The sequence below is a fragment of the Henckelia pumila genome, chromosome 2, assembly GCF_033568475.1.
Source record: "Henckelia pumila isolate YLH828 chromosome 2, ASM3356847v2, whole genome shotgun sequence".
Taxonomy (NCBI): Eukaryota; Viridiplantae; Streptophyta; class Magnoliopsida; order Lamiales; family Gesneriaceae; genus Henckelia; species Henckelia pumila.
In genome coordinates, this window is record NC_133121.1 from 3,147,357 (window position 1) to 3,162,890 (window position 15,534).

The 15,534-nt window shown below is 35.7% G+C and overlaps 1 protein-coding gene across 2 annotated transcripts; it reads left to right on the forward strand.

Moving 5' to 3' along the window:
* Positions 1-4,759: 4,759 nt before the first annotated feature.
* LOC140883672 (very-long-chain (3R)-3-hydroxyacyl-CoA dehydratase PASTICCINO 2) lies at positions 4,760-6,557 on the forward strand. 2 transcript variants are annotated; one of them, XM_073290232.1, is made up of 2 exons: positions 4,760-5,574; positions 6,289-6,557. In XM_073290232.1, the coding sequence occupies exon 1, from the start codon at positions 4,883-4,885 to the stop codon at positions 5,546-5,548; it is 666 nt and encodes a 221-aa protein (XP_073146333.1). In that variant the 5' UTR covers positions 4,760-4,882; the 3' UTR covers positions 5,549-5,574; positions 6,289-6,557. The 2 variants fall into 2 exon arrangements, with proteins under 2 accessions (XP_073146333.1, XP_073146332.1); XM_073290231.1 differs by lacking the exon at positions 6,289-6,557 and adding an exon at positions 6,027-6,274.
* The last annotated feature ends 8,977 nt before the right edge of the window (positions 6,558-15,534 follow it).

A 15,534-nucleotide genomic window follows, 5' to 3' on the forward strand; every position in this document is an offset into this window, starting at 1 on the left:
TCGAATGGAGTGTCCCTGAAGCTCCAACTCCAGTCCTCGAATAACCTTCGAGGTAGAAATAATCTGCCCTGACGGCATAGTAACATCATACCCACTGTCAATAATCTCAGGTGTGATGCATATCCGCCTGATAAACTCCAGGGAGATAAACAAATGCGTAGCCCCTGAATCTAGCAACGCAAACGTGGAGTTGCCTCCAACTAGAATTCTCCTTGCACGCAGAAAATTCCCAACAATTTCATACCACTACCAAACTTTTCCCAACGAGTCACTACTAACCCTTAATTCTAATCACAAGTAAAACATGCTTCTTATTCTAACATGCAGATAGATAACCTAAAGAACAACAATTCCATAAAGAAAACGAAATTCTTAACCAAAGGAAAATTATAAAATACTAGGGATAAGATATACCGGTGATCAAGGAGGTGTCTGGGTTTGCCTCCTCTGCCTGCATGACGAACACTCTACCAGCAGTGTTCTTCTTCCTTGGGCAGTTAGTTATCTGATGCCCTGGCTCTCTGCAGTGGTAACAAACTCCTGCTCCGAACAGACAAGGTCCCGAATGCATCTTCTGACACTTCGGGCAAGTAGGAAAACCTATAGCATTAGGGGCCCCGCCCCTCTGCTGCTGTGGCCTCTGCTGCTGTGGCCTCTGCTGTTGCGGCCTCTGCTGCGGATTCGGGCCCTTAGCCGGCCCAGTAAACTGCTTCTTCGCAGGAGGCTGCGAAGATGGTCGCTGATACCCAGACTGAAACTGTCTCTTCCCCTGCTGCTCTCGCTGCATCTCTCTCCTACCCTCCTCTAACCTCAGTGCTCTACTAACTGCCGCCTCATATGTAGCGACGTCCATCATACGTACGTCGTGCTTAATATCCGCTCTCAGTCCCTCCACAAACTGTCTCATCTTCTCCGGTGGACTGTCTGCAATCAGAGGCACAAAATGACAGCCCCTCTCGAACTGGCTCACGTACTCCACCACTGACCTGTCCCCCTGCCGGAGACTCATAAACTCCCGGATCATGCGACTCCTCACATCCTCCGTGAAATACTTGGCGTAGAAGACACGCCTGAACTCCGCCCCCAAGACAATGTAGGGAGGTGTACTCCCCTGGCAGCACCCTCCCACCAAAGAGCTGCGTCTCCCCTCAACATATACGTCGCACAGTTCACCCTGTCCGCATCAGTGATCCCCATATAAGCAAAGATGGACTCCAAAGAACGAATCCACCCCTCAGCCACCAATGGATCGGTGGTACCAAGGAACTCCTTCGGCCCCTTCTTCTGGAACCGCTCAGCTACGTCCTCCTCATGGGACATTCTGGGACGTGAAGTCTGCTGCTCTAACAGAGCAGTAACTCCTGCCATCAAGGTAGCATTGGCCTGCTCCAATGCTGCAAGTGGGTTCTGCGGAGGTGGAGGTGGAGGTGTAGGTGGAGATCCCCCACGTCTGTTCATCGGTCTGGGAGGCATTCTGCACCACCACATATTTCTTTACGTAAGTCGCCATGCATAACTAAGTGGTTTAAAAGTAATGCTAACTTAAATCCTTAAATAAATAAATCATATTATAAACACTTAAAACTTACAGACCGGTAGCGTGGATTTCTGAGCTCGCATAGCAGTAATAACCCCTCCAAGAACCGTGTCTCTGATACCAACTGAAACGACCCTGACTCTCTAATTAATAAATAAATATGCGGAAATTTTTTTTTTATATACTTACTAAATAAAATATGTACATATATGCCCATACATATATGCACAGAATAAAAAGATTTAAAAATAAATAAATAAATAAATAAATAACTCAAATAAAAATGCATTCTTTAATAAAATAAATATCTGAGTCAAATATTGAATTAAAATACTGCATAAATAAAATGATTAAAGTTTGCATGCACTGAAAATATTTAAGTAAAATATTTCAAACCACAACCACTGAAAATAATTAAAATGTATAACATGCTGAAATATTCAAAACATGCAATGTAACTCAGACATCTATCACGGTCACGGGGATCACTGCCAGTCTGCTCATACGTCCTCGCCTCCGGTGGGTACTACATCCTCTACGTACTCACCTGCACCATACCAGTGTAGTGAGCCTAGAAGCCCAACATGCTAACATAACAAGGATTTAAAATAATTTAAATCACTTTAATACTAATACATAACATATACATGAATGTGCATGCTTAAAATAACATCACGACATAACATAACTTAAATTAACTTAAATATCATAATCATCCATAATACATAAACATTGTTGAACAAATTATTTTTTAACATCGTATGGTTGTATCCATAGTGTAACCTTAAATCATACATCAAATACTGATCAGCGTGGAAACCAACGTACGTGGCGGTGACGAATCACCTCTTAAATTGGCAGTAAAATGCCCTTCAATAGTTCACATATGGGGACGAATCCCCCTTAAATTGTCACACTACTTCAACTTCCAACATAAAATATTTTCTTTTGCTCAACCTTAAACATTAAATCATGCATAAATATTATTTCATGAATGCATGTATTTAAATAAAATGTGTGTCCTTCATATATATTTAATTTAATTTCATACTAACATATACATATTAAAATAACTTCAATGCATAAAAATAATTAAATATATAATCAGGACACATGCAATTTTTCATGGATTGTACTGGACTGCTGGTCCTAACACCCAAGCCCATTTACTTAAATCTGGCCCATTAACACTGAGACTGGCCCAATAACATACTTAAGCCCAATAAAAATTATTCTAAGCCCAATTAAATAATTAAAGCCCATTAAAACATTCTAGGCCCAATAACAACTTAATCTGGCCCAATGGGCCCAAAAGCCCAAAGACTGACCCAATAACTTCTATGGGCCCCCAAGGCCCATAAAAATTAGTGGACTCACTTAATTAATTTAATTAAGCCCAATAATAATTAAATTTAACTCAAATAATTAAATGGAACTCAAATCATTTTATTCCTAATTAATTGGCCCAAAAACCCATTAAATCATAAAATACTTTAAAATTAAAAAGACTCGAGCCCGGCCCACCAACCCGAACCCGGACCAACTTAACCCGACCCAATACCCTACTGACCCGGCCCGGACCACTCAGACCCGGACCAGACCCGAAATTAGCCCAACCCGTGACCCCCTACCCTTACTCCCTCTCGGCCGAGAGCAGCAGGTCTTCACGACCTGCTGCCGGCCAGCTCCGGCCGCCCCTGGCCGGAGCCCCGTCGCCCAGACGTAGCCCACGTCTGGGAGGTCCCGACCTGGCCCTAGCCCACGCCCCATGCAGCCCACAGACCCTCAGCCGAGCCCCCTTCCCCAAAACCCTAGCTGCGCTTCCATGGAGACCGATCGGCTATTGGTGGTTTCTTGGGCTCGTTTGGCTCGAACCACTCGAGCCATTCGAGTCTAGGCAACCCTCACACACCCTACAACCCTTCGACCAGCAGTGGTACGAGCCATGGCTAAGAAAAACGTGGGATTGATCAATAAACACAAGAACAAATGCATAAAATCGAACCGATCCCGTTTTGTTTCTGAAATTTTCGAAGAAAATTCTGATTCTCACACACACATGCACATAATAACTGATATGGTAAAAAAAGAGAAAGAATCATGCCTTGCACCGTAGTTTGAAGAGAAAGGAGTGCGTAGAACGATTCCGGGACGACGGGACGATGACAACCGACTTGGAAGCTTCAAAATCGAGCTATGGTGTTCTTCGTGGAGGCTGCTAGCCGAAGAGATGATGAATATGGGGTGGGGTGGCGGCTGATGGAAAATAACGTGGGGGTAGGGATAGATTTAGGTTTAAGTTTTTAATTAAAATAGGTTTTAGGATAATTGAAAATATTAAAAAGAATATTAAATTTAAAATATATATAACTTTAAAACTCTAACTAACAACTAAAATCTGATAATAAATTTAAAAATCCCGAAATACATAATTAAGGGAATTTTAAAAATAATTAAAAGTAACTATTTTGGCTTATTTTGAATAAAAACGGACTCCTAAAATTATATAAAATTAAATACTAAAAATTTTGAGGAAATAAAACTCAAAATAATATTTTTGGGCTCTTAAAAGGCTTATGAAATAAATTGGATAGAAAGTTGTCATCTCGTCCGTCCACGGTCCCGTTTACGCGATCAAAAACAATTAAATACTAAAAATCATAAAAATCACTAATTATGGGTTAAATGCTTAAAAATAAATTAAACCATGCACAAATAATTCACATAATTATTTAACCCATAAATCTAAAATTTAAATAATTAAATTCCCTAATTATGCATGCAGATTTACGTATTTAAAAATACCGGGTGTTACAGCTAGTCTCTACTATTTAATAATAGTTAAGATCTCTGTAGAACCTAATTTTTTTGATTTGATGTGAAGACACAAACTTTATTTTTCATTTTACCTTCTAATTAATTTTCCATTATGTTACTAACTGTAAGAGTGAGAAAAATTGTTTTCTTTCCTGATGGTTTTAATTTTTCTTTTATTCATTTTCCCATCAATTTTAATTCATTTTTTAACAAATACATACCTTATTTTGTTTTCACATTTATAAGATCATCATATATTAAATTATATATATATATATAGATATATTTTATATTAATTTTTTTGTTACACATGCATACTGACATATAATTATTATTATTCGAGTAATATATGATTACTTTATGACTTGCTTTTGAATACTGATAGTTTGATAGGGTAGTCTTATGTGTAGTGAGATGGAGGCCCCAAGTAGTTGAACTATCCACCTAAATCTATTAATTGCCCCCTTTTTTTATACTCCGCCGCGCTCTTCCCAAATCATCCCCATTTTCAGCCACTCCCCAACTCCGATGGCCGGAATCCTCGCCGCCGCCCGCCGAGTCTACCTCACCCTCTACAACTGGATTGTATTCTACGGCTGGTTCCAAGTGCTTTACCTCGCACTCACCACCCTCAAACAATCCGGCCACCAGTCCGTCTACTCCGCCGTCGAAACGCCACTAATGCTAGCGCAGTCCGCCGCCGCCGTCGAAATCGTCCACAGTCTAATCGGCCTGGTCAGATCTCCGGTCAGCGCCACGCTTCCCCAGGTCAGCTCCAGATTGTACCTCACATGGGGCATTCTGTACAGCTTCCCTGAGATCCGGACCCATTTCCTGGTCTCTTCATTAGTGATAAGCTGGTCGATCACTGAAATCATCCGATACTCTTTCTTCGGGCTGAAAGAGGCATTCGGGTCGGCTCCCGGTTGGCTGCTCTGGCTCAGGTACAGTACTTTTCTAGTACTTTACCCGTCCGGAATCACGAGTGAAGTGGGATTGATCTACTGTGCGTTACCGTATATGCTGAAGTCTGAGAAATACAGCTTGAGAATGCCCAATAAATGGAACTTCTCGTTTGATTATTATTACAATGCGATCTTGATTTTGGGAATTTACGTTCCGGGGAGTCCCCATTTGTACGGGTACATGCTTGGACAGAGGAAGAAGGCTCTCTCCAAGGCGAAAAGAGAGTGAGCTGTACCAGATTCAAGTCACCGATGGTACTGTTACTTTTATTGTTATCATATTCAGTAATGTAAAACAGGGTGACTAAATCAAGTTCTCTCCGATCCTCTCATGGTGTTAATGAATTTATCGAATTTTTCATGCTTGAGTTGCGATTATAAAGTGCAAGTTCTCATCTTTTTGTGGGTATCTTTTGCAACTTTCGAGAGTTATTGTATCACAGATTACATAACTTTTAGATGCATGGTGATTTCCCCTGTCTCAAAGCAAAATTTCAGGATGTTTGTATTTATGGATATGTTTTGTTGAATGATCTTTGTTAAATGGCCGACTAGATAAAGTCTTTGGAATTGTATATATCGACATATGGACTTAAACAATCGTCCCGTTGAGTTAGCTTTTGGGTGGAGTTATGGCAAACTCCATGATCTTTAACGAATCTTGAATGTTATAGGGATCATTGCTTTGATTTTGTATTTGCTTGCAGATGTTATCGAGGAAGCTTGATCGGAATGGTGTGTTGTGAGCTTATTCACGACAGCAGACGCACACCATGGCCACTAACACCTAGTTGTTGTTATAAATTGGAGAGACCTTTTAACTAGTTCTTCAATTCAGATTTCTGTTTATTCTAGCTTGGGTTTTATACTTTTATTTTTCGAGGACTTAATGTGTTGTATTTTTCTGCAACATTGTTTCTTGTTGTACCACTCGTTACCTGTTCATGAATTTTCTTTGCCTTTTTGAAGGAATACCTACAGTATTAACCGGAAGACGATGAAATTAAGTTGCATCGTAGATTCGTAGTTACTTGAAATTCAACCCTCAGAATCTAAATCACCGTGATCTGAATGTGTGGTAGCTTGGTAAGTTCGAGCTGTGTTGTTGATTGCGACGTTGATAGGTCGGGTAGAAGGTCATAGGCGATCTCCATTTTTGGGAATCTATGTTCCTAGGAAGTCCTCATTTGTAACTTGTGGGAAGGGAAGAAGAAGGCTCTCTGCAAGGCAAAAAGAGAGTGAATTAAGCTAAGCATGTCCACATCAATGCCTATCTTATCAACAAAAACGTTATGAAACGGTCTCATGGATATGAAAAATTATTACTTTTTATGCCACAAATATTAGTTTTTAATGTAAGTAAGGGTAAAGTTGATCATTCTCATAAGAGATCTAATCATCATATTTTATCTATTTTTTAGAATTTTAAATAACTTGAATGAGTTTTTTAAATATAAATAAATATAAATTTTGAATAATTAATTTATCATGTCGGTTTTGTAACATAAAAATTAATTAATATTGAAAACAATATATGTATTAACAAAATGGGTGATGCTACATATATATGTTGGATTACATGTTGCACTTGAAATTACATAAATATCCTTAATTTGTTTTGGAAATATTTTTTTCAAATCAAGTGAAGGGATAATTTTGTAATTTCATGTGTAGTGTGTAATCAAATGTGTAACTCAATGTGTACATGTAGCATTCGTGTGTAGTGTGTAATCCAATGCGTAACTCAATGTGTATATGTAGCATTTCTCTAAAAAAAAAAATTGGTACATGCGTGCAAGGATATTTACATATTATACACTTAGGCACCGTTTGGTTTGAGTGATAGGATAAGTAATCCACAAATATGTAATATAATGTAAATTAAAAATAAATAAGAAAAAATAGTTAACACATTATTTGATTTGATGAATAGATTATAATTTATTTGATTTAATTGATGTAAAATTATTAATTAATAAATATATAAATAATATGACAAAAATAAGACAAAATTAATTGGGATAAATTATACATAAATTAATAATATATCAAACCAAACAATGCAACGTGTTTGGGTTTAGGATTTACTGGTATTTGTTAATTTCGAAGCTTGGCCCAGACTGGATATACCTTCATAGTAGTTCTGGTTATCTTCAGTCCCTGGCCCAAATTAAAATATCGGGCCCAAATAAAGTGCAGCTTCCACATCCTTTATGATATGGCTCAAGATGAAATGAAATGTAATCATCGAGAAAATAAAAATAAAAATGAATGAAATGTAATCATCGAGAAAGAAAAATAATTAAAAATTTGACTCTGTTGTGAAAAAGTAAAAATTTACGGTAAAAAGTAAAAACTCAAAAACTCAAAATTTATCAAATTCTACACTTTATAAAATTTTTCTCTCTTCACAATTGTGTTTTTCTACACAAATGGAGAGACCTATTTATAGATCTCAATTGGAGATTAGTCAAAAATTAATACATCATTAATTACATCATCACACACTAATTTTCAATATTTTACAACTCAATTTTCAACTTTCAACCTTCAACATTCAACAATAAATAATAATATATATTTATATATATTTTCAACACTCCCCCTTGTGATGATGATCATGATAGAATGACTATCTCCATTACGTGTTGTATACTGCCTCGTTAAAAACCTTACTAGGAAAAACCCATTGGGACAAAAACCATAGTAAGGAAAAAAGAGTGCAGCCACGTAAACTCCCCCTGATGTCAACATGAATGATTCTTCACATATTTCGTAGATTGCGCATCCCAATATTATAAATGTGTTTTCTGAATATCGCCGTGGGAAGTGCCTTTGTGAAGAGATCGGATGAGTTCTCACTTGATTGAATGTAACAGATATCAATATCTTTATTCTTCTCCAGCTCTTGAGTGTATGCAAAGAATTTAGGAGGAATATGTTTAGTTCTGTCACTTTTGATGTATCCTTCTTTCATTTGGGCAACACATGCGGCATTATCTTCATACAGTGTGATTGGATTCTTGTCCACTGATAATCCGCAAGAAGTTTGGATATGCCGAGTCATTGATTTAAGCCAGACACATTCACGGCTTGCTTCATGTAGTGCAATAATCTCGGCATGATTTGATGAAGTTGTAACAAGTGTTTGTTTCTGTGATCGCCAAGAGATTGCAGTGCCTCCACGAGTAAATACATATCCGGTTTGGGAACGTGCCTTATGTGGATCAGATAAGTATCCAGCATCAGCATAACCAATTATTCTCTGATTTGTATCTTTTGGATACAAAAGTCCCAAATCCGTCGTTCCTCGTAAATAACGGAATATATGTTTAATTCCGTTCCAGTGCCTCTTCGTTGGACATGAACTGAATCTTGCCAATAAATTTACTGCAAAAGATATGTCTGGTCTAGTGCAATTTGCAAGATACATAAGGGCACCAATGGCACTTAGATATGGTACTTCAGGACCAAGAACAACTTCATCATCTTTACATGGACGAAATGGATCCTTTTCTATATTCAATGATCTGACAACCATTGGAGTACTTAAAGGATTTGATTGATCCATATTGAAACGTTTAAGGACCTTCTCTGTATAATTAGACTGGTGAACAAAAATTCCACATTCTTTTTGTTCAATTTGTAAACCAAGACAATACTTGGTTTTTCCAAGGTCTTTCATTTCAAATTCTTCCTTCAAGTATAACATCACTTCTTGAATTTCTTTATTCGTTCCAATGATGTTTAAATCATCAACATATACAGCAATAATCACGCATCCCGATGTTGTTTTTTTGATGAAAACACAAGGGCATATTGGATCATTTACATATCCCTTTTTCATCAAGTGTTCACTTAGCCGATTATACCACATTCGGCCGGATTGCTTTAATCCATACAATGATCTTTGTAATTTCACAGAATAAAATTCTCTTGGTTCTGAACTTTGTGCTTCTAGCATCTTAAATCCTTCAGGGATTTTCATGTATATATCACTATCAAGTGATCCGTATAAATAAGCTGTAACAACATCCATAGACGCATGTCCAAGTTTTCAGACACTGCTAAACTGATCAAATACCGAAACGTAATTGCATCCATAACAGGAGAATATGTTTCTTCATAATCAATTCCAGGTCTTTGAGAAAAACCTTGTGCAACAAGTCGAGCTTTATATCTCACTATTTCATTTTTCTCATTTCTCTTTCGAATAAAAACTCATTTGTACCCAACAGGTTTAACACCTTTAGGTGTAAGGACTATAGGTCCAAAAACACTACGTTTATTTAGCGAATTTAATTCAACCTGGATGACATCTTTCCATTTTGACCAATCCTTTCGAGTTTTGCATTCACCAAAAGATTTTGGTTCATTATCTTCATTTACGATGTCACATGCCACATTGTACGAAAATATCTCATCAATATCTTGTACATTCTTTCGGTTCCATATTTTTCCAGTATTAATATAATTGATAGAGATTTCATGATTCTCGTCAGTTTGTGGTTCTGACAAAATATTTTCATCATCGTGTGTTTCTTCTGGAACACCATTTTCTATTTTCTGATCATCATTTTTCTCTATGTATTTTCTTTTCCGAGGATTTTTATCCTTTGAACCGATTGGCCTTCCACGCTTCAGGCGTTTTATGACATCATGAATGTCTTCATTTTGTTTCTTTGGAATTTCAACTCGAGCAGGGGCATTTACAGCAGGTATATATGATTTTGTTACCCCTTTTGTGTCTGCAAATGCATCTGGCATTTGATTTGCTATTCTTTGCAAATGCACAATTTGCTGTACATCTTTATCACATTGTTTAGTTCTAGGATCCAAATGTAATAATGATGGTACATACCATGTGATTTCTTTTTCGATGTGTTTCTTTTCTCCCCCTAACATTGGGAAGTTATTTTCATCAAAATGACAATCAGCAAACCGTGCTGTAAACACATCGCCTGTCTGAGCCTCAAGATATCTAATGATTGATGGACTATCATAGCCGATATAAATACCATTCTTTCTTTGAGGTCCCATTTTTGTTCTTTGAGGTGGTGCAATAGGCACATACACCATACATCCAAAAATTCTCAAATGAGAAATATCTGGTTCTTTGCCAAATACAAGCTGCAATGGGGAGTGTTTATGATATGCACTTGGCCTGATGCGAATCAATGCAGCAGCATGTAAAATTGCATGTCCCCATATAGAAATAGGGAGTTTCGTTCTCATAATCATTGGTCTAGCAATCAACTTCAGACGTTTAATCAATGATTCAGCTAATCCATTTTGTGTATGAACATGAGCTACAGGATGTTCAACAGTAATTCCCATCGACATACAATAGTCGTTAAAAGTCTGGGAAGTAAATTCTCCAGCATTATCAAGTCTTATTTTCTTGATCGTATATTCGGGAAATTGATTCCGCAATTTTATTATTTGAGCCATCAATTTTGCAAATGCCACATTCCGAGTGGACAATAAACATACATGTGACCATCTGCTAGAGGCATCGATCAATACCATAAAGTATCGAAATGGTCCACATGGTGGATGAATTGGCCCACAAATATCACCTTGAATACGTTCAAGAAATATGGGTGATTCCTTTTGGATTTTAGCTGGTGATGGTCTTATAATAAGTTTCCCAGAGAACATGCTTTACACTGAAACTTATTATTCTGAAAGATCTTCTGGTCTTTCAGTGGATGACCACTTGTATTTTCTATAATCCTTCGCATCATTATTGAACCAGGATGTCCCAATCGATCATGCCAATTTGTTAGTATTGAAGAATTTCCAATAACCATATTTGATTCGATTGGACTTATATGTGTATAATGCAATCCAGTAGGGAGCATTGATAATTTCTCAACTACATATTTCTTTCCTGATTTATATGTAGTAAGACACATATTTCTCATTTCCTTCGGTTATTGTTTCCGTATCATAACCATGAGAATATATATCATTAAAACTCAACAAATTTCTTTGTGATCGTGGTGAATATAAAGCACTATTTATCAAAAAATTTGTACCATTAGGTAACAAAAATTGTGCTTTGCCACATCCTTCAATCAAGTCTACAGGACCTGATATTGTATTCACCATTGTTTTTGTTGGTTTTAATTCCAAGAAATATTTTTCATTTCTGAGGATAGTGTGCGTTGTACCACTATCTGGTATGCAAACTTCCAGTGCATTATTTCCATCTTTGATCATAGCATTTTCCATAATGATCTTCAAAAACAATATGCAATAAAATGAATTAAGAAAGATACATGCAAATTATAATATGTTACAATTTAATTGCAGAATAAAACAATACATGCAAAATATAATATGTTTTACAATATAAAAATTACATTGTTACATTCTTTTCCCACCAGTACATTTAATCAATATCTTCGAAATCATTCAAAAAGTAGGCAGCATCTAAATTCATTGAACCACTTGCATGGTCAATGTTTTCAGTAAAATTGGTCTCTTTTTCTTTCCCCTTTATTGAATCTTTATAGAGCTTACACAGATGCTCAGGGGCTCGACAAGTTCTTGACCAATGTCCTGGAGTGCCACATCTATAACAAACACTCTCAGTTTTTTTTGGATGATTTTCATTTTCACCCGTATTATCATGCTGCCTCTTTTGTGGGTGGTTCGTGACGTTCCTTTGAGATGAGTTATTGAAATAACTATCTCTTTTATTTTCAAATCCACGGCCTCGACCACGATCGCGATCATTTCTACGCCCACGTCCACGACCTCGACCAAAATCTTGTCTATATCTTTGATTTTGGTTTTCATTTTTACTTACGACATTTGCTTCAGGAAATGCCGTTGAACCAGTAGGTCTGGACTGATGATTTCTCATGAGCAATTCATTATTCTTTTCCGCCACGAGTAAACATGCGATGAGTTCTGAGTATCTTGAAAATCCACGCACTCTATATTGCTGTTGTAGAGTTATATTTGATGCGTGGAATGTGGAAAATGTCTTTTCAAGCATTTCCATCTCAGTAATATTATGCCCACAAAATTTCAGCTGTGAGACAATTCGATACATCGCAGAATTATAATCACTCACCTTTTTAAAATCTTGGAATCTTAAAGTATTCCATTCATCTCGTGCGGTCGGAAGTATAACTTCCCGTATATGCTCAAAACGTTCTTTTAACCCTTTCCACAAAATCATTGGGTCTTTTTCGATCAAATATTCACATTTCAACCCCTCATCAAGATGTCTGCGTAAAAATATCATCGCTTTTGCTTTATCTTGTGAGGATGATATGTTATTTTCTTTGATAGTTTCGTTAAGACCCAATGACTCGAGATGCATTTCTACATCGAGGGTCCATGGCATATAATTCTTTCCGGTTATATCAAGTGCAATGAATTCGAGTTTCGCCAAGTTCGACATGGTGGTACTAGAAAATAACAATGCATTTTATTAGTTAATTTCCATAAATATGACAATACAAAATAATGAAAGAACGTAAATTACAAGTGCGTATACAAATAGAGAAAAAATATGTGTTGGAGAATCGCTGGTGAGTAAAAGACTTGTGAGCATGATGATCATAGTCGTTATGAAAAATATCCTTATAAATGTCATCATCTCCATCTTCGAAAAAACCGAGGATAAAATATTTTGAGAGAAAGAATGAATTTGGTGTGATTGAAAATGAGTTTGAGTGAACATATTTATAGGGCAAAAACTAGCCGTTTTGTTACCGTTTGTGACCGATGGGGGTAAAGAAAAAATTGAGTATGTGTTGAATAAAAATTCGTGATAATCATGTAATGCATATAATGATAATCATAATTAAATAATTATGTATATCATATCACATTATTATAAGGTCAGTGTCGTAGACAGCCTTTTATATAATGTTGTGAAATTATACCAATATAGTTAGTATAAAGTCAGGTATAGTATATCATATCACATTATTATAAGATCGGTGTCGTAGACAACCTTTTATATAATAACATGAGATTATACAAATATGGTTAGTATATAAATACACAATAATATATATCATATCACGTTATTATAAGGTCAGTGTCATAGACAACCTTTTATATAATAACATGAAATTATATATTAATATAGTTAATATATATACATAATAAATATATATCACGTTATTGTTTAAAAACCTTAGAGGCTTTTATACTTGTCGTATCCCTTACCGGGAGTGTGGGATGTCGTCTTAACATCCTCCCAGGATTTATAACAAGTTTTGAAAAAAACTTATTTTTTTCATAACATGATATAATATATACACAATAAAAATATATAAACAGTAAAATAAAAATTCTTACTTGTTGAATATTTTTGACTTCTTCTTGTATTTTGGAGCGTCGGAAAATATAGAGAACCTTCGAGCGATCGTGCTGATAACGTGTTGTGAAAAAGTAAAAATTTACGGTAAAAAGTAAAAACTCAAAAACTCAAAATTTATCAAATTCTACACTTTATAAAATTTTTCTCTCTTCACAATTGTGTTTTTCTACACAAATGGAGAGACCTATTTATAGATCTCAATTGGAGATTAGTCAAAAATTAATACATCATTAATTACATCATCACACACTAATTTTCAATATTTTACAACTCAATTTTCAACTTTCAACCTTCAACATTCAACAATAAATAATAATATATATTTATATATATTTTCAACAGACTCATTAGTATGGAAACCCAATAAACAAGACAAAAAGTATTGTTAAAAAAAGAAAAAGAAAAAGAAAATCCTTTGGAAAGGGGGTTTACATAGGTTTCAAACTCGAAAGTGTTCAAATTGTGACGATAGATGCCACTGACCTTGAACGATTTTCGTAAAAGAATTGGATGAGTGAATTGAGGCCTCGTTTGGTTTCAAAAGTTAGGCCAAAAAAGCACTTTTTTAAGTGCTTTTCATTTAAAAAATGTCTATCAAATCCAAACGGGGCCTGAGTTTATAAGGGACCGTTTGTCTCAATAGATGAGTAGTGGACCGGATGATACATCATCTCTCATCTTTCGTTCCTTTCATTTTTAAGACCTCTTTGAGTTATCTAAGAGTCGGTCTGAAAACATTGTATTCTATGCATAAGACAACCCATTTTCCAACCTAGATGACTTCTCATGAATGCTACAGTTCTTCAGATAAGGTATGTATTTTACTTAATTTCCCCCAAATAATTGAACAAAACCCTACCGCATATTTAACTTCATGTAAGGGATGCGAGTATGGCGATGAAGGCGAAGAAACTTCAAATAATAGCAAGGGCGAGGTACTTTAAAGCATCAAAGCTGTGGATTTCTGAAGTCGTTATGAAATAAGCCAAGCCAATCTACATCCTATGCTAATTTTGGTGATATTCAAAAAAATTACCAAAGATTTGAGGTTTTATTCGTCTCAAATATGAGGATGAATAAAAAATATGAAGCAGGGACGGACAAATAAAAAAAATGCAAACCCTAATATATTTTGCAGATCGAAAAATAAGCTCATCGGATTTTGTTCTAAATTAATCGGAGTGATTTTGACGAGAGGAAGATAATTGTTGATGGTGGTAGGTAGAAAGAAGCAGCTGGGGTTGTGGGTTGTGGATATGCGTGAACGATGCAGACTAACTTTTGCGTAATTTTCTCCCAAAGTAAAGGGCATTTTCGGTAATGTGCATTAATTTAATATTAAATTATGATTTTAATCACAACAAATCAAACATAATATAATTTATCTTATCATATAACACATTAATATATTCTCTCTTTTAATCACTAGGATAATAAATCATTCTTTCAGCAAGTCACGATCTCAATTGTTTCACTTTTGGCAGTGAAAGCAATCACGTGGTCATTAAGTAATCTAAGTTATGTTGGTTTGTGTGCGACAAAAATAAAGTTTATTATAGCTTGATTATCTTTCTTCTTTTTGTATTATGTTAAGAAAACAGCTAATGAAATGACCCAACTCTTTTGCTAAACTTGCTATTTCTTCCCGTGCTTCTTTTTTTTTTGGAAGCCCGAGAATTTTTCTTTCTTATTGGTTAATATTATAACGAAAGACTTTATTAGTTCTTAATAAAAGTTACAATTTATCTGTAAAAAAAATCAAAATACACGACATTAGCGTAAATCCCCTTACAAGTTTTTCTAAATAAAGAATTACTGTTATTATTATTTTAAAAGACATGTATTCATGAATATATACATTCAAT

What these genes read in the sequence shown, in the direction of transcription:
- LOC140883672 (XM_073290232.1), top strand. Translation starts at nt 4,883, where the DNA reads ATGGCCGGAATCCTCGCCGCCGCCCGCCGAGTCTACCTCACCCTCTAC.